Genomic DNA, 20,308 nt, shown 5'->3' on the forward strand with positions numbered 1-20,308 from the left:
CCATCGCTGTTAAGGACTGTTGGACTGTCTTAGTAAAGATGAAAACCACTTGTCACTTCCTGATATGATATCACGATTTGATCAAAAAAATTGCAATTCATGGTTTTATAAATATCCTGATCAATATAAAAATGTTCTCAATTTTGGAAAATTTTTTAAACCTTTAAATAAGTGTAGTTGGTAAATAATTTGGCAAATAATTCACTCAGACCATAAAAACGTGTAAATAGTTCAGAGTGCGCCACTTGTAGGATTATAAAGAAACAGCTACGATTCACCTTCTCAAATGTCTCTGCTCGACAGTGAGCACGCGGGCTGTTCAACATTTCAAAACTGTGTGCAATGAGTGGGTTTACAACTAATTCGCTGATAGAGTTTAAAGAAAAAAACAGATCAAAGGCTTTTAACGCGCACAGTTTTTGACAATGTAACGATATGTAATTGCTTGTCTGTTCCGCCAGGTGGGAAGCTTCTGTTCTCGGTACAGAATTGTTATATCTAAGGCCAATTATCAGTCAAACGGAAAACCAGCCAATTCTCATTTCTTGGCCATTCCACCGGTTTTGTATTATAAGTATGAAAATAATTTCAATTGATAAGCAAGAAGCAATACAGTACATCAATCGCTCAAAAGTATTGGGATTCACGAGTAAATCGATTTTTCTCCGCAGCTCTATGTCCTAGTAGCAGGACATCCACCCCGAGATTTCACAAGGAATGTGTTCTGCTCACGACGAAAAGCCAAAAGCAACAATTTTATGTCATTTTTTTTTTTTATATGCATCCTCATGCTGTACACATCCTGCTTGTGACACATAACTGGCTGATTACGGCTGTACAGGTGTTCCTACTAATATGACAGACAGGCCCGTATTTGTGATTTCTTAAATTTGAATTGTCCATCGCTCCATTACTGGTGCCGACCCCATTTTTTTTTCCTTTTTTTAACGTCTTTCCGAGTTCAGCTGCGGAGACGTCTGATGGGATTCCTAGGCCACCTCACAGGTACGTAAATCAAGTCGGACAGGTATTTAAATCACATTGTCCTGAGGATAGAAATTTCCATTTTTTAAAAAGTAAAGAAGCATAAACATGTCTTGGCTTATAGACTACATTCAGGAAACATCATTTAAATTACACACACACACACACACACACACACACACACAAGCAGAATTGCTGGGGATCCTTCAGGACCAAACTGAAAGACCGTTACATATACACTTATGCTAGCACACATGCTTGGTCTCTCTCTCTCTCTCTCTCACACACACACACACACACACACATACAGAGGAAGTTTCTTATATAAAGATGAGAAATGAATGTCGAAGCTCATCTGGATCTGATCAGCACTGCTGGAACCCATCAACCTTGCTCTCTCCATCCTTCCTTCCTTCCTCTCTCTCTCTCTCTCTCCTTTGCAGTCCCTTTCATTCCCTTATTTCACTTCCTATCCTCACCATTCTCTCTCTCTCCCCTGTTTATTCATGCATTTATGCACTTCTTCCTTCTATTTACATTCTTTTAAAGCTCCTTCCTCATCCTTGATCACCGTTCATTTCATCTTTCTCGATCTTTCCTTATTTTATGCTTTCTCCTCTCTGCTAATTTTCCTGCCTCTCTCTCTCTCACACACTCCTATTTTGTTATCCTTCCATCTAATGCCTGTCATCCCCTCCTCTCCCTCACCCTCTCTCCCTCTCTTCTGTTTGTTTGCATGAGTTATGCTGATCTCAGTCCAAAGCAGGAAGCAAAGCTGCACCACTCCGGGCGACACATCGCCACGACAACCTGATTCCAATTAGTGGCAGGATGATGCGAGAGCCTCTTCCTGTATGGTTACACACACACCCACACACACACACACACAGGGCAGGATGCTTGTGTGTTGTACACATAAAATCGCCCCTGAAAAACATTGCTTCTTTCAGTCTCTATTTAGCAAACAAGGGCCTGGTGTGTGTTTGTGTGTGTGTGCATGTGTTTTCTTCAACTGTACATTCATTCATTCATTCATTCATTCAGATTTTCCCCTGATTATTCATTTGGCTTGTCAGCTCAATGATCTGTTCATCCTTTCCTTCATTCATGTGTTTACTCATTTACTAAATCATTAATTGGTTCATCTCATTCATTTTTCTTTTCCTCTCTCAACATCGTGTCCTTGCTTGTACCTTTATCAATTCACTCATTCACTGATTAAATCGTTCACTTGTTCAACACGCACCTAACATTGCATTGTACGTGTTCCCTCATTCATTTACACACCTCCTTTCACGTTTCCTTGTTCATCCATTCATGTGCACGTTGATTTTGTTCCCTTACTTATTCTGTCAGACGTTCTTTCACTCATTCACAAGTTCACCCGATCCTTTCATTCTTTTATTCATGTTTAGCATTCAAATGTCCACTCATGCTGTGTTCACTCATTCACAATCATCACCTGCACATTCATACGTTCACTCATTCATTTTACCTTCATTCACACTCAATGCCTGCTTATTAATCTCTAACTTAAATTCTTGTTCATACTCTACACTCAATCCTTATACATGTTTACTCATTCACTCATTAATTTTACTTGTTCATTTGATTCTTTTCACTGTTTATAGAATATAATTTTAATTATGCATTCATTCATTCACTCGCATGGTGCCCATACTGAATGTTTGTAATTTTTTTTTTTTTATTAATCCCTTCACACACAAAAAAACCCACGCCCACTTTCACTTCCTTAGACATGTTAACTCATGTTCATATGTTCATCCCTTTCATTCATTTAATCATTTACTCACTCACTCAGTGAATCAAACCTTCACTTGTTTCCTTGTATTACTTAAATAATTTATGGATACTCCGTTAAGGGTCAATTCATTTATTTACTCAAAATGTTAAGAAACCCTTGTTTTTTAGTACATTCACCCACTGCACTAATTCACTCATTCACATTGTGCATTCATACGTCCACTCATTCACTCAGTCCTGGGTTCGTACTGTCCTGTATGTGTGCTTGACCATTTGTAATTTGACTTCTTCATTCTGTGCTCACATTCACTCCTTCAGTTCTTTATTCCCATAATTACTCATTTACTGCACCCCATTTTATTTTACTTATGAATGAGTGAGTCAACATATGCATAAAAAAATGTGCTTGCTTCTTTGTGCTTTCATCCATTTACTTTTGCACACTTTAATAGATTCGTTCATGGCTTGTCCTTCACAAATGTACTTAAATGTAAAAAAAAAAAAAAAAAAATTAGGGGAAAAACATGTTTTGTCATACGTTCACCCGCTCACTAATTCACACTCCTTACTCACCCATTCCTGGGCTCATACCATATGCGCACTCGTAATCTAGTCATTTGTAAATGACCTTTTTTAAATAAATATAAAGTCACTCCGTCACTTCATCATTCACATATTTACTAATTTCACTCGTTCATTTATATCTTCACTCATTCACATATTTCACTGTTTAAACTTCATTCTTTAAAAAGTTGCTTGGTTCTTTGTACTTTAACATATTCACTTTTTTAAGTTCATTTATTCATTCACTTTTTCAATCTCCGGTCAATGCTTTGGTCCACTCGTTCATTTGTACATTCACTCATTCACTTCTCTCTTATATTATATAGTCAAGAATGGACTCAGTCATTCTTTTACAATCTGCTTATACATTCATTTATTCTGTATCGTTCACTCGTCCTGTTGTTCCCCCTCTTGCCTTACCACATTCACTCATTCATTCATTCAGTCTATTTTCACTGATTGTTTGTGTATTTACTTATCTATTCATTGGTTTACCCAATTTATTCATAATTTTTTTGTTTTTGCACTCATTACGTTCATTTGTATGTTCTCACAATCTTTATATCACACTATTCACTATGCCGACCATTCTGTCTCACTTATACACTCGTGTTCATTAGTGCTTTTCACCCATTAACATACATTTCTTTATGGTTATTTCACTGATTTACTTATTCCTTCATTCATTCAGATATTTATCCACTCAATCAGTTCATTCATTCGTCCGTTCATCCCTCCCTCTCACCTTCGGCACATCGATGGCCACCTCTCTCATGGCGCTGGGTTTGACTTGAGTCATGGCCAGGCGGAAGTCAGAGGTCGTGACCTTCACTCTGTCCATCAGGTCGTTGTCAGAAATGCCTGGAGTGGAGGAGAGCACTCTTCTCAATGCATGGAGCCCTGTAAAGGAAAAAAAAAAAACATAACATACATGCACGCACACACACACACGCGCGCGCATGCACACGCACACACACAATTTGAAAATGAAATTAGCCATATTTCCCTTTGCTGTACTATTGAAATGCCATATGTGTGACTAAACAAATAAATCCATCCATCCATCCATGTCTCCTTTCACCGCAGGCCAGCCGTACACAAACGCATCTCTTTTTCGCATGCACATTCCCCAAACACTTGCTATAATCCGCTCTATTCAGGCTAATCCATCAACACCTTTCCTCCTGCTCACACACATATGCTCCTTTCATCGAGCCCGAGGTGAAAAGAGTGCATGTTTAAGAGACGGGCAAGAAAGAAGTAAAGAAAAACTGAGACAAGTGCAAAAACAAACGCGCACACACACACACACACACACACACACACGTTAACACACTCATCAATGAAACCAAACACTGTTTCCATACTCTTTCAAGCCTCAGATGCGCTATTTCCTTTTGCACAGATTTAAAATAAATTGGCGGGAAACCCGACAAGGAAGAGAGGAAAGGAAAAGAAAGATGAGGACAGAAATCACCACTTTAAAAGCTGCAGTAATTCGCAGTACCGCGAAACCTACACTGCTATAGGACGCAAAGATGGAAAAAGTCCAGGACATAAAGTCAAACGTTACAGGAAGACGTTACGCTAGAGACGATAATAAAGCTTTATTGCTGTTAACCTGCATGTACGGCCCTATAAGGACAACACTTGTCTTCTAACGAGGAGTTTTTTTTTTTTCCACCTCTCACACACACACACACACACACACAAACAGCCGCAAGGCTTCCTTTCGCACTGCTGGCTGGAATTGCAGGAGGATTTATGATTAGACAGTATTACATCCTGTTTACATAAAACACAGATTCCTGAAGCACAGACACTCGCGGTCCGAGCCAAGAAGGTCAGTTTGTTCTGGAGAGGAACCCTGAGGGACACTTAGCCTCTCTCTCCTACGTGCTCTTTTTTCCCCCTCCGTCTGTCTCTCTGTTCACTAATTCACATTTTCTTTCTCTCTTTGCACAAACACAGTGACCCGACAGGACCCGAGTTAGTGTGTGTGTGTGTGTGTGTGTGTGTGTGTGTGTGTGTGTGTGTGTGTGTGTGTGACAAGCTTGAACTGAAATGAGAGCAACAACAAGTCAGGCACAAGTTGTTTAGGAAACACTTCCCTTACACACAAACACACACACAAGCACTTTATAACCATAACCAAAACACCGTGATTAAACACTGCACCAAGACTCCCGAATAACAGCCTTAAACCACGGCTAAGCCCATATCGGAAAAGAACACAAATCAGATTTAGGTTTAGTGAACTAATTTACTTATGTATTGCCACATTGAATTTAAAATCTACATTTTTTTTCCTGTATGTTTGCTTTTGATGTGCTAAGATGTTGCAGTTCCTCTATAATCCTACAGGTGGTGCTCTCTAAACTATTCACACTTTGGCAGGCAGCACAGCATTCTGTGTGGTAGGAACAAATTATTTCTAAAGTTTATTTAGAATTGGATCACAACCTGATTATATATATATATATATATATATATATATATATATATATATATATATATTAGAATTTTTATAAAAGCGTGATGTTTAGGGAATCGCACCTGGGTATCGTGATAATAGTGTAACCGGTGGCCCCCTGGTGACTCCCATTCCTGTTTAAAACCCATAAAAAAAGTCGAACACTAATAAAAAAGGAAGTCCACAAAAACCGAACTCCAGGGGTAACAGGTCAAAAACCATAAAGCATTTATAAACACCCAGAGATAGTAACCCCCTAATACATGCAAATAAAGCATGGAACCCAGACCCCTTTTATAACTTCAAACACATTTAAAACACTGAGAAAACCCCAGACATCAAAAACCCAGAACCCCAGTCTTAAATGAGGCAAAGCCTCCAAAACAGACCAAAATCATGATCAACTCCCAGCATAAAAATTTTAACTCCCACAAACCACCATAAATCGCAAGCATAATGAACAAACAAAACTACTTAACCCACCCTTCCCGCGACTTCAAAAGACCCAAATCCCACAGAACACGTTTTTCCTCTGGATGGAAAAAAACCCCCACCAAAACAAACCGACTCCAAAACAAACCGGCCCAAACAACAACCTCCTCAGTCAAATTTATTTCCACCATATTTTCCTTATAATTTTGTCACAGCCGATTCCCACCTATCAAACGACAACTACCAACCAGACTGGGTAAAAACTTTCACATGCTTCCTCAAATGCAACTTCATAGGGAAGTCCCATCCTGAAAGAAGAGCCAATTTTGCCCTTGGACTCCTAGTATTGTACCACTGAGGTAACTTACCACCGTAATGAAGCAAGACACTTTTTATAAACCAAAAAGCTCAGGTTTAAACCACAGGGAACACCAGTCTGTAGGGGCCATCAAATCAACCAAAGATGATTACCAGCTCTGAAAACCAAGAAACCTAAGCCACCAAGTGGCTACTAAACACCAGAAAAGTCAATACAAAACACTAAATACAGTATCATAAGACCCGGTGTTGAGGCATCCAAATGCTACATTTACATTTAGGCATTTGGCAGACGCTCTTATCCAGAGTGACTTACATTTTTATCTCATTACACATCTGACCATTGAGGGTTAAGGGCCTTGCTCAAGGGCCCAACACTGTCAACTTGGTGGTTGTGGGGTTTGAACCTGGGATCTTTCGAACCGTAGTCCAATGCCTTAACCACTGAGCTACCCCTGGCCCCCAATGCGACACCACACCCAGAGATTACTCATGCGTAAAGAGCTCAAACCTAATTCCCACATCTAAGGTCGCCTTAGGACCGACTGATTCGTACCATGCACAAGAACGACTGCTCCCCCCTCCAACTCCCCCTCACTGGCCAGTGTTCACACTGCTCTTTGTGCTCCGTTCTCGGGCACACTTGTGTATTTACGCCCTCCAATACAGCAGGTGGCAGTATGCACCTATTCGATCCGTCAGCCACAACAGAAGAAAAGGAGAAGCAAGTTACTTTTGTTACCGTTATCCCTAATGTAATTGATATTTCTAAAAGAAAGAATGCTCTCTCGCGCCTTCCTACTTTCTCCAATATTTCCGTGGAGGTAAGAGGATGAAATCAGAGAACGCTATCTAAACCGCGATTGACTTCCGTCCTCAGGTATAATTCCTCCACATTTGATTCACAATCATAGTTTCTTACTGATCAAAATTCATTGGCTCAAATAATCTCGGAAACGATCCCTAAACGACCCCTGAAGTAAAAGTGCCCTAACATCATTACTTGACTAACCTCAGACTACCCACGTTTACGACATTTGGCAGATGTAAATTATCCAGAGCGACCTACATTTTATCGCATTATACATCCAAGCGGTTGAAGGTTAAGTCCCATGCTCAAGAGCCCAACAGATTGAACCTGGGACCCTCTGATCAGGAGTCCAATGTCTTATAACCGCTGAGGTTCCCCTGACTGCCTAGATTTCCTAGTGGGATATTAACGGCATCATTCAACAAAAACAGAGCTTTAGGAGCACGAATATAAAACACTGAGAAAACTCCCAAACCCAGAAAACAAGGACACTCACAAAGCACCCTGATTAATAGTGCTTTATTACAGGCAGAGTTTAAATGAAACCTCTGTGTAGGAAAAATAACAGCGTGTAATGTGCCTAGGATTTGACGGTTTAAAAGGGTATGAATGCATGAGCCTGTCTACACACAACACTCAGAACCCTGAGAAAACAAGAACCTTATCTTTTGGAGAAGAACAGACTTTCGAGAACAGCTGATGATATCATTAACTGGACCGCTATACCACTGATAATGTACTGAAAAAGTGTGTGTGTGTGTGAGAGAGAGAGAGAGAGAGAGAGAGAGAGAGAGAGAGAGAGAGAGAGAGAGAGAGAGAGAGAGAGAGAGACTTCCCCACTCCCTCGGGCCATTCCTCATTTTATTCATTTGGTTAAGAAAAACATCCGATGCTGTAGTCGTGTAGCGTGTGCGCCAGAGAGAGGAGAGAGAGAGAGAGAGAGATACACACACTAATGTAAACCAAATGTGGATTCCTGTCCTCTATTCATCTCTCTCTCTCTCTCTCTCTCTCTCCTGCATGGCTGAGGTGCAGCTGCATCCTAAATGACGCTGGACACCGGGCCTCAATTCCAAGAAGCAAAGACGAACATTTGCAAAACATCCCACTCGGCCAAATTAGGGCCAACACTGCACTCTTTCATACTGATAGGAAATGAGAGAGGAGGGGAGAAGAAGAGGGGGAGAGAGAAAAAAAAAAAGAAAAAAAAGATGTATGGTTGGCATTAGAGGCATGGATCCAATTAGTCAGGTTTAAAAATAGAGCTGGAGGGGGGACAAGGGCCTTCATATAGAAGTCCTCACCTGGTGTGTTCATCACTCACACACACACACACACACACACACAGGTAACAGGCTTAGGGAGGAAATAATTATTGCTATTAAGTGTCCTAAATTTGAGGTTACGTAAGTGAATAAGAGAATATACAAAAAACACAGAAGAAAGAAAGACTGAAGGACAGAAAAAGACAGACAAAAAATATTCAGGAGTGTGAGTTAAACAGAAAGAAAGAAAGAAAGAAAGATAGACAGATACTAAGAGTATTAATTAAAACAGAAAGACAAAGACAGACAGACGGAAATGCGTAAAGACAGCCAAAGAGAAAAAAAGCTTAAAAAGGAAGACAGGAAGACAGCAAAAGACAAAAAGAGTATGCAAATACAAGAAAAAAAGAAACGGAAAAAGACAGAGAGACAGACAGACCTAAAGGCCCGAAAGAAGGGGGGGGGGGGGGGGGGGGGGGACAAAAAGACAGACAGGTAGAGAGATTCTAAGGGTATGAATTAAACAGAAAGAAAGAGACATAAAGACAAATAGAAAAACAAGACTGAAAGACAGCCAGGAAGACAAAGAAAGAGATTATAAGAGTATAAATTGAACAAAAATAAAGAAAGAAGGTTTCTGAGAATATGAATTACACAGAAAGAGACAGAAAGACAGAAAGATTATGCAAACATGAGGAAGAAAGACTAAGCATTAAGTAAGAAAGAAAGATTTTGAGAGTATGAATTAAACAGAACGACAGACAGAAAGACAGACAGAAAAAACGCTGCCAGGAAAAGAAAGAAAGAGAAAAAGGAAAAGAAGTCATGAATGTACGGATTAAAAAGGAAGACAGAGAGAGCATGCAAGTAGAAGAGACAGATAGAAAAACAGAAAGAAAGACCTAGAAACTATGAGAAAAAAACGAGGGAGTGATTGTGATGTAAGAATTTCTATAAATAATAGGACACAGTGTGTGTTGCATTGACAACCTCTTGAAAAAGGTCAAATCTGACATTCAGCATCTCTGACCTTTGCAGAAACTCTCGCCACCTCAAAACCAAAAGCCAAAGACAAATCTGCAGTTACGCCACGTTAGAAAAGAAAAAAAGCGCAGGACAAGAAAAGACGAAGTGTGGGATAAAAAAAAAAGGGAGAGAGAGAAAGAGACAGGAACGTTTTCATTATGGCGCGCACCTTTTCCCCTCACACCTGTATTTACACTCCTCAACAGCTGGATCTAAGCTGCACGCTCAAAAGAATAATACCCACCCTAAAAAAAAAAAGAGAGAGAGAAGAGAAGAAGAAGAAGAAGGAGAGATCCCTCTTTTCCGGAGCCTGCCATTAGCCGGAGGAGGAGGAGAGGAACGTTTCCGGATTTTATAAACACGAGACCGGCAGAAAGCTTTGGCGCTTTAAAAGGAAAAAGCGCTTTATAAGGAAAGCGTAACGTAAACACTCGCTAACCCGATTTATGACCGACTCCGAAGTTCACTTCCACATTTCTCTCTCGCAAACACACATCTGTATAATAAAGTGCTGCAGATACCAGAGATGAGCATCAAACTGCTGTGTGTGTGTGTGTGTGTGCTCGTGGAGAGTGTACAGTGTGGAACGAGTGTGTGTTTACAGGGTCATTTAGAGGGCAGTGTGTATTGATCATCGGTTCAATTTCAACGAATGTGGGGCATTTGAGCTGCCCGGAATGCTGAGTGCAAAGTAATTTTACCCAACACACACACACACACACGCACACGCAGTCTCGCATGCACACATGCACGCACACACACACAGCTGCATTAACGTGAGAAGGATCTGAGCTCAGGACTGCTGACTGGACAGTAATGACAGGATGTAAAAGAAGTCACATATAGCCAAACTTGTGTGCACGCACACACACACACACACACACACACACGGATGTCTTGGCCTTGTCACATCTCTCAAGAGGCGCACTAATTTGGAAAACAGTTCTGTTTGTGTTTAGGACGTGTATCTCTTTTATCCATCTGGACAGGAAGTGAGTCCATGCCATGGGACGTGCTACCTAAAGGGGAATAACGCTGACATCACTTTAAGACGTGTTTATTATGGTGCATGCATAAGGGGGGGAAATAAAGGAAAAAACATGCATTTGTACTTAAATGAATACGTGACAATAAAATGGGAGAGGTGCATCAGGTTAGGCCCCGCCTTCTTCACTGCAACGGTTCTTTCTAACAGAAAAAGACGCAAAGTCTTTTTAGCCAAGACTAGGGCCACATGAGGGTGCCTGACATCCACAGAGGCCACGCCTCCTTCACTGGACCTGACATAAACAGAGGCCACGCCTCCTTTACTGGACCTGACATCCACAGTGGTCACGCCTCCTTTACTGGACCTGACATCCACAGTGGTCACGCCTCCTTTACTGGACCTGACATAAACAGAGGCCACGCCTCCTTTACTGGACCTGACATCCACAGTGGTCACGCCTCCTTTACTGGACCTGACATCCACAGTGGTCACGCCTCCTTTACTGGACCTGACATCCACAGTGGTCACGCCTCCTTTACTGGACCTGACATAAACAGAGGCCACGCCTTCTTCACTGGACCTGACATAAACAGAGGCCACGCCTTCTTCACTGGACCTGACATCCACAGAGGCCACACCTCCTTCACTGGACCTGACATAAACAGAGGCCACGCCTCTTTCACTGGACCCGACATCCACAGTGGCCACGCCTCCTTTACTGGACCTGATATAAACAGAGGCCACGCCTCCTTTACTGGACCTGACATAAACAGAGGCCACGCCTCCTATACTGGACCTGACATAAACAGAGGCCACGCCTCCTTTACTGGACCTGACATCCACAGAGGCCACGTCTCCTTCACTTAACATAAGATAAACCACGTCTCCTTCACTGGACATGAGACAAACAGATAGGCCATTACAGATGCCATGCCTCTTTCGAACCATGATGTCTGAATAACAAAACGTTTTTCTTTTTTTAAATAACAACCAAAAATAAAGAATGAATGGGGTGCCAATACTTTTGCATACTCCTTTCGAACTCTTATGTAAGTAGTTTTTTTTATGGTTGATGTTGCATAACTTAAAATGCCTTTGGTGTACAGTTCCCAAATAACTGATCATCAAAAGTGTGTGTGTGTGTGTGTGTGTGTGTGTGTGTGTGTGTGTGTGAGAGACAGATTCTCTTGGGTGGTCTTGATATTTGGTGGTTCGCGGTAGCCACTCCACAGGAGTGGATGAGAGGAAGGAAGGATGTAGCCGGGGAAAGACAGAAGAGGGACGTGACTTTTCTGTCTTTCCTTGAAACCCCCACACACAGAGATTACCACAACACCACACACACTCATATACACATGAGCACACACACACACGTAAACAACCAAAATGTATTCGAATGCATGTAAACCAGCTCTGACAAACACACACAAACGAATGTGACGTGTAAACTAACCAGCCTCCTTGCACATAGCGGCTAGGTCAGCTCCTACGTATCCGTGCGCCGCATCGGCTAGTTCCTGCAGCTCCTCGGCAGTGATGTCATTTGGAAAGGAGCGCAGCTGCTTGTGTAGGATATCCAGTCGGCCCTGCGCTGACGGCACACCCACCTCCAGCTCCTGATCAAACCGACCCGGGCGCCGCAGAGCCGGGTCCAATGCGTCAGGCCTGTTAGTGGCCCCCAGAACCAGCAGAGAGCCACTGTGATTCTCCTGCACACAGAGACAGAGACAGACTAAAATGACGCGTAAACATGTTTTACGTTCGAACACATTCTTTTATATGGGTTTGCAAATGAGAGGTTTCATCCAAACACTGATTTCAACACCAACGTTGCTCCCTTGACGTCCTCTTTGGACCCTTGAAGATGCCATACAACAGCTGGCTAACTTTAGCTTGTTAAGTTTGTTAGTTCATATCTACAGTATTATATAAGTTAATAATTTTTTTTTATATCTGTCATACTTAAACAATTAAGATCATCAAAATATTTGATTTGGTAAATATTAAATACAAAATGCAGATTCTAAACGATTGTTTAATTTAAAAGATTAAAAGATGAAGCAGTTGTGTGAGACGAATATACCCTAAAAAATAAATTAAGCGGGGGGGTACTTTTTAGGACAAAGTACAACCCTTAGCTTTAAAGCTAATCAGATTTGTGTAATGCCTTACTGTATAAACCTTTTACCTCAATGTTTTCACTCTTTCTACTAATAGCTAGCTTATTTAAGTCAAGCTAATACAAGCTAACGGACTTTACTGTAAAACTTCTTAAAGCTCTGGTATCTTTAGTTCACTATCAAATGCTTGGCTAATTTTATTACCTTTAAAGTAAATTACGGCTGTAAAACTGACTGATTCGTCTGCAAGAGAAAGATTTCCTGTGGCACAAGTTAAAACTAAAGATAAAAGCTAACATTGGGGTTTCTGTATTTATTTTTCTCACATACCGGATAGCTTTTTAATATTGTGGTTATGTCTTTATTATCTTGTGGTTATTCATGGCTGACTAAATGAATGGCCAGCTTACTATCCGTGTGTAACTGGTTAAATAAATAACTGGCTAAGTGGCTAACTGGTTGGTTTACTGATTGGGAGGCTAACTAACAGGTGATTAGGTGGCTGGCTGGGTGACAAACTGATTTTGTTAACTGACTGGATGGTTTAATAACAGACTGAATGACAGGTTGGCTTACTCACCAGCAGTGTTGGGTAACGCGTTAGAGTACTTCTAGGGTACCAGAATTACTTTTTGGTGTAACGAGTAATCTAACGCATTAGGTCCGCCCTTTTAAGTACTTAGTTATTTTCAAAAATGTACTCCGTTATTCAGTCAATTTATGTCATCCGTGAGCCAGACAGCAATCATTCCGTTAGTGTGCGTTTGTGAAAGTCGTTCTACAAGCCCCGCCTCCGATTCCCGCTGTTATACCCCTATCTTACCTATGCAGTTGACTCGCAGTGAGGAGCGGTGTTAGGCACCGTGAGCCGCCACGAGTGATCACCTGACGTTCTGCAAGGTCCGCGAGCTTCCGCGAGAACCGATGCGCGAAAAGATGGAAACCTAATCACAGCGGTGAAACATAATAAACCGTACTTACGACCACCGCGCAAAACCGCGTAGGTGAGATAGGGTATAAGTAGTTAACAGGTTATGGGCCAAACTTCACTGAGTAATGATGTTAGAAAAATTATTATAAAGGTCTCGACTAAAACAACATGCATGAGGAATCACAAAGGAGTTTTCCTTTTCTGCAATGGAAAAGTACTCGAACTAGTTACTTTTATCAGAAAGTAACACTGTAATGTGATTACTTTTCAATGACAGTAATTTTGGAATGTAATTAGTTACTTTAAAAAGGAACATTCCCCAGCACTGCTCACTAGCTGCCTGACTAGATGTTTAACTAACTTGTTGACTCATTGGCTAAATGTCTGGTTGTTTGACTCACTAAAAGGATAAATAACTGTCTGGTATTGACTAGTTCTCCAAGTAGTAGAACTCCAAGACTAGTTCACCGCTCCTCACTGCGAGTCAACTGCATAGGTAAGATAGCGGTATAACAGCGGGAATCGGAGGCGGGGCTTGTAGAACGACTTTCACAAACGCACACTAACGGAATGATTGCTGTCTGGCTCACGGATGACATAAATTGACTGAATAACGGAGTACATTTTTGAAAATAACTAAGTACTTAAAAGGGCGGACCTAATGCGTTAGATTACTGGCTTTCTAAAAAAACTGGTTGGTTAGATGACTGACAGATTAACTAAATGGTTGGTTTAGTGGCCGGTTGGTCAACTGATAATCTGACGAGTTGACTCACAGATCCAATGCCATCCATCAGCGTGAGCAGTGAAGCGACCACTCGTTTCTCCACTTCGTTCTGCGCTCCATCTCTCTTCGGACACAGTGCATCCAGCTCATCAATAAAGATGATGGCTGGCTGCCTGATGAACACAACACATACACACACACACAATATTAAACACACAAATCAAGGAGTCTGCATGACAATTGCTCTCCTTACATAATATGATCACGTGTTGAGTTTTTACCTCTGTGCAGCCTCAGCAAATATCTGACGCAGCCGCGCCTCAGTTTCCCCATAAAACCTAAAAATACAATCCAAAAAACATAACCACAATTTTGACAAGGAATAAAACGTCTTGCCATGTCACAATTTTGAAATTAAACCCAACTACAAATATAAATACCACAAAAACCGAACCCTAACTGGGTTCCAGTTTAAATCATACTCTCACACGTACTTGCTCAATATTTCAGGCCCATTGATGACCGTCATGTGCGCGCCAACCTCACTGGCTATCGCTCGTCCAATCATCGTCTTCCCTGTGCCGGGCGGGCCATACAGTAACACGCCTCTAGGGGGCGTGATTCCTGAAAGAGACATCACATGACCTACTACAGTGCCGCCATAATATCAAAACTTCCTCACAAACAATTTGTGTTAATTAAAAAGTGAAATTATTTACTAACAAAAAATTAATCAGGGTGAATTAGGGTTTGTATTAAATTTAATTATATTAAATCTGATATAAATATGGGAGGATTCATAGTTCAGTATATAAGTACCACAAATTCAAGTTAAAAATTTTAAAATGCAATATATAGAAAATAATTTAACAGTGTTTAAAAGTCCAAAATGTACCAATGAAAAAGTAAATTGGCCTAATTGTAAAATATGAGTATGAAAAATTAAAAGAAATGAATTTTTTTAAATAAATGCAATTTTAAATTGATCGCATTAATCAAATTTAATTTTAACTTCAGTAGAAATTAAATGCACATAAAGTAAATAAAAACAAATAAACTAAAGTTATATGCTAAAAAATCAAATGTGTTAGAATTTATTTTAATTTAATAATGCATATTTTAAAAAGAATTAAAAATACAAAATGGAATTTTAAAGAATGTCTTTATTTTCTTTATTACAAAATTTAATACAGTTCTCACCGTAATTCTTGAAGATCTCGGGGTGTTTTAGCGGCAGCTCGATCGTCTCCCTGATCACCTGCAGCTGCGCGCTCAACCCTCCGATCATACTGTACGTGACCTTTGACCTCTCCTGATCCTCGCTCTGACTGTGTGCATGAGTGAAGCTGATCCTCGTTGATCTACAAACAGAATAGAAGGTGTCGTTCCCGCTTCGGCCAGCAGATGGCATCTGTTTTTTTCTGTCTTCATGGGAACGTGAAGACAGTGTGGACTGATTGGGCGTTTCTGGATTAGAAGGGAGAGCGCTGTCAGACAGGATGTGGGTGCTGGGGCTGGAGGGTGTGGCATTCAGTGGGCATGGAGTGGTGGGAGCGAGAAGAGTGGAGGTGGAAGATCGGTTTGGCGTGCTGCAGGACGGGTTGAGGCTGAGCTGATCCAGCTGCAGAGAGAGGTCCAGAGGTGCAGCATCGGGCTCAGATACAGACGCAGAAAGTGGAGGAGAAGAAGAAGGAGAAGAAGAGAGTGTGACTCCGTCTACACCCTTTAGAGAGGTCACACTGATCTCACACTTGCGGCCGAAATAGGACACAAAGAAAAAACTTCCGGGAAGCAGAATCCTGCTATCTGTGTGTGTGTGAAAAAGAGAAACGGAGAGACAGAGAGAGAAAGAGATCAATAAAAAGAATAAAAAATAGACAAGAGAGACAGACAGACAAAGTAAAAAAAAAAAAAAAAAGACAGAGACATAAAAGGAGGCGGACAGAAAAAAGAGAGAGAGTTAGCTATATAGTTTACCAAATTTATTGTCCGCGGAAAGATTGTTTAGTTTGTATTTTTAAAAGGAAGGTTTTTATATTTCAGGGCAAGCACTTCACTGCAAAAATTTCCATCTTACCTAACGACTGCAGGAGGAAGCTGTTAAAGTCTTCGCCTCCCAGAGACTCATCCTCCTTCCTACAAACAAAGTTTAGCACATGCAGTAAAGTAGTCTGACCACAAGATGGTGCTACTTCATCAAAAACAAGTCAGATTGTAATCACTGTCACTATGTAAAAGTTATTTACCGTTATATTACAGGCTACTCGTCTTCTAGGTATTAAACATTAGAAAGGTAATAAGTGTACTGCAGAAGCGTTACATTATAATGTAATCACAGCTTTGACTGATAAACTGTGCACAGTGTTAGGTGTACGACTGGAACAAAGTGTTTCTACCTCAGGCTCAGCTGAAGCTCTTCTGCCTGCAGTACGGCTCCTGTGACGGGCTCCACTGTGATCACATCTCCGGTTTTTACTCCCAGAATGCACTGAGTGTCAGGCATCAGACCCACTTTCCTCGAAGGAAACTGGGCTGCAGGCCACGCTACACACACCTACATGTTCCCACACACACACACACACACACACACACACCAGAGTGAAAAAGACTCTCTCTCTCTCACACACACACACACTCACACACACACTCACACACTCCAGAGTGAAAAAGACTCACTCACACACTCTCTCTCTCTCTCGCACACGCACTCTCTCGCACACGCACTCTCACCTCCTGGCGTCCTGTAAGACTGGTGATGAGGACAGGTCGTCCAATACAAGCCGTCAAACCCTTCATGGTGTTCAGACTCATCTGAGCCAAAATGGATCTGCATCGTTTCGGAGTCTTTTCTTCTGCTACACACACACATACATACACACACATTTTTTTATTTTTTTTTTATATGAAGTACCAAGCCGAATACTAAATTACTCCCGTACTACTACTACTATATTACTAATAACACTACTTTAAATGTAAAGCTCTTTTTAGCGTAGACCTTTCGCCTTTAACATACAGTCAAATGTAGAAGTTTGTGCCGTCTCTTTTAATTTTATATTTTTCGTGTAAAAGAAAAAATAAATAAATCATCGGATCATAGCAAGCCTGAATATTAGGCAACTACAACCCATGACACAGCATCTAACTTCTTTTACTGTTACATTATTTATTTGACCACAATGAAGCCAGAAAGAAAAATGTGGGTCTGCATCAAGGATCGGCTCTAAGCCCCTTTTTGTTGCTCTGGTGATGGACAGGATGACAGATGAGGTTAGACAGGAGTCTCCATGGACTATGATGTTTGCAGACATTGTGCTTTGTAGCGAGAGCAGGAAACAGGTGGAGGAAAATTTGGAAAGGTGGAGGTACGCTCTGGAACGCAGAGGAATAAAGGTTAGCCGCAGCAAGACTTAGGGTCAACGGTCCAGAGCAACGAAGAGTGTGGAAAGGATGTGAAGAGGCGGGTACAGGCAGGTTGTAATGGGTGGAGAAAAGTGTCAGGTGTGTTGTGTGATAAAAGAATATCAGCGAGCGTGAAAGGAAATGTGTACAAGACAGTGGTGAGACCAGCAGTGCTCTACGGCTTAGAGACAGTGGCAGTGAAGTGAAGACAGAAGGCAGATCTGGAGCTAGCAGAGATGAAGATGTTGAGGTTCTTTTTGGGACTGACAAGGATGGATAGGGTCAAGAATGAGTTCATCAGAGGGACAACCCATGTTAGGTTGTTTGGACGTGTTCATGAATATATCGGTAGAAGGATGCTGAGGTTGGAACTGCCAGGCAGGAGGTCTAGAGGAAGACCAAAGAGAAGATTTATGGATGTAATGAGAGAGGACATGAAGTTAGTTGGGGTGAGAGAAGAGGAAGCAGAGGATAGGGTTAGATGGAGGCAGATGATTCGCTGTGGCGACCCCTGGAAGGGAACAGCCAAAAGACAAAGAAGAAGAAGTCGTGCTTCCATGTTTTGTTTTGTTTTGTTTTTTTAGAGAGGAGAGGTCTTTCCTCACAACATTTCTCCTGACAAGCAATCCTACTTGCTCAGTCTTCTTCTAATTGTGCTGTCATGTAGGGCTACGTTTACACCGTCAGGTAAATGTGACCCAATTCCGATTTTTTGCTCATATGTGACACGTATCGGATATGTTCTATGTCCGTGTATACAGGAAAAAAACGCATGCATTCCGATATTTCGAGATCGGTTTCAGGCCTCCTTCATATGTGGAAATAAATCAGATAAAAATCAGATATGTGCTAATGTGATTGTCGTGTAAACAGACAGATTGGATTTCCTGAGGCATTGCGTTCTGTACGCCATTAAAACTGCGACTACTTCGCAGTTTAATGACGTAATGTTATTCTCCGGTGGAAGCGCGTGTGGAATTATAACATCGCAGGTGACATGGAAAAGGAAAAGGACCCAGCCCCCCATTTTTTTTAGTGCTTATTTGGGCTAGATAACCTTAAGAAGTCAGTATTTGGTGAATGAAGCATATGCGCAGGCTGCAATTATGCCGTTTTTCTTCTCCTCCTTGGTTTTAAAACCATGGTGAGGTTTCGCGAACTTTGCATATATCGCAGAGTGTCAAGCATACTTCACCTTCGTCTTTCTTGGCTAGTGTGTACCGCAAGAACCTTCCTTTAAGTATGCGCGATGTGTATCGGATATGAGTCATAAGCCCTATTCGGACGGGACTAGTTTTGCAAACGACGTTTGAGTTAGAATTTTTTTTCAGACGACGTCTGTCATTTAATGTATGCGCTCGGACATCACGAAGTACGTCTGTGAAACAGAAATTTCTCTAACAACCCCCTGTAAAACTAGTCCCGTCGAATCGGGCTATAGTTGAAAGAACGTGTAAACAGACGGTCAAAAATATCAGATATAGGCAACAAATCAGAATTGGGCATCGCGACCTGCAGTGTAAACGTACTGTAGCCTAGCATTGGCAATGCTCAGTAAGGCAATGTGTTCTGTTTTTTTATTATTATTATTATTATTTCTCTGAGCACTGACCTTAGGGTAAATGTCCCCAGACATCCACTCCTGGGAAGATTGGCAACTGCCTTGAATGCTTTCCACTTGTGAACAATCTTTCTCACTGTAGAACACTGAACTCATAAACATATTGTTTTTAAATGGTTTATGACCCTTTCTAGATTGAAATGGAGCAAAAATAGCTTCTTTAAAATCATTGTCTTTCCCTCTAACACACACCTGAATGCTCCAGACCAGCAAACTACCCAAACTTCTGCTTTTACAGATCTCTACACACCTGGCTGCAACTTACCCTCTTAAATCCTATGGAAGCTATATGGGGGTACTTAGTACACTTACATCACTTACACACTAAGATCCACTATTATTATTATTATTATTATTATTATTATTATAAAACATATAGAATAAAAAAAAGTTGGAACTAACTTTAAGCCATGACTGTATGATTTAGACACACACATCACAATAAAGATCATGTCTAATGTTATAAACTCACTATAAGTGCACATGCAGCCCTGACTCTGTTTATTATTACTGCATGCTTTTTGATCTCCATCAGCCTCCTTTACCTTTCTCTATAAAGTCTGTCACACACAGCCCGAGAGATCCCGAGCACTCCAGATCCGCCTCTTTACCGAAGCTGCAGTTTTCCTCGTCCTCTGATTTCTTGCCTTTCCCTTTCCCTTTACTTTTCTTTGATGACATGTTGATTCCCTCGCGCTCTCTGGGTTGAAAGCATGCGAACCGCACCGCGCATGCGCCCTGTCAAGTTCCCAGAACAGAAAAAGCCGCACAGCCCTCAAATTCAACTTCCTTCCGGGTTTAAAGTTCGGCCCTGCCTCTCCGTAACCTTCGGCTTTACCGTAAAGCACCTAAAAAGTGGTATTTTATTTGGTTTTATCTATA

General features: G+C 41.3%; 1 protein-coding gene across 1 annotated transcript in view; it reads right to left on the reverse strand.

The window, feature by feature from the left end:
• spata5 (spermatogenesis associated 5) overlaps positions 1-20,212 on the reverse strand; it is a 91,779-nt gene extending 71,567 nt beyond the window's left edge. Inside the window, exons 1-10 of the mRNA XM_053514206.1 lie at positions 19,972-20,212; positions 17,134-17,258; positions 16,800-16,957; positions 16,481-16,539; positions 15,604-16,209; positions 14,898-15,027; positions 14,685-14,741; positions 14,453-14,576; positions 12,079-12,334; positions 4,058-4,212 (exon numbers count right to left, since the gene is read on the reverse strand). Coding sequence (XP_053370181.1) covers positions 4,058-4,212; positions 12,079-12,334; positions 14,453-14,576; positions 14,685-14,741; positions 14,898-15,027; positions 15,604-16,209; positions 16,481-16,539; positions 16,800-16,957; positions 17,134-17,258; positions 19,972-20,107 — 1,806 coding nt within the window. The 5' untranslated portion in view covers positions 20,108-20,212. The remainder of the gene's footprint in view (positions 1-4,057; positions 4,213-12,078; positions 12,335-14,452; positions 14,577-14,684; positions 14,742-14,897; positions 15,028-15,603; positions 16,210-16,480; positions 16,540-16,799; positions 16,958-17,133; positions 17,259-19,971) is intronic.
• Positions 20,213-20,308: the final 96 nt, after the last annotated feature.

The sequence above is a fragment of the Clarias gariepinus genome, chromosome 16 (assembly GCF_024256425.1).
Source record: "Clarias gariepinus isolate MV-2021 ecotype Netherlands chromosome 16, CGAR_prim_01v2, whole genome shotgun sequence".
NCBI classification, from domain to species: Eukaryota; Metazoa; Chordata; class Actinopteri; order Siluriformes; family Clariidae; genus Clarias; species Clarias gariepinus.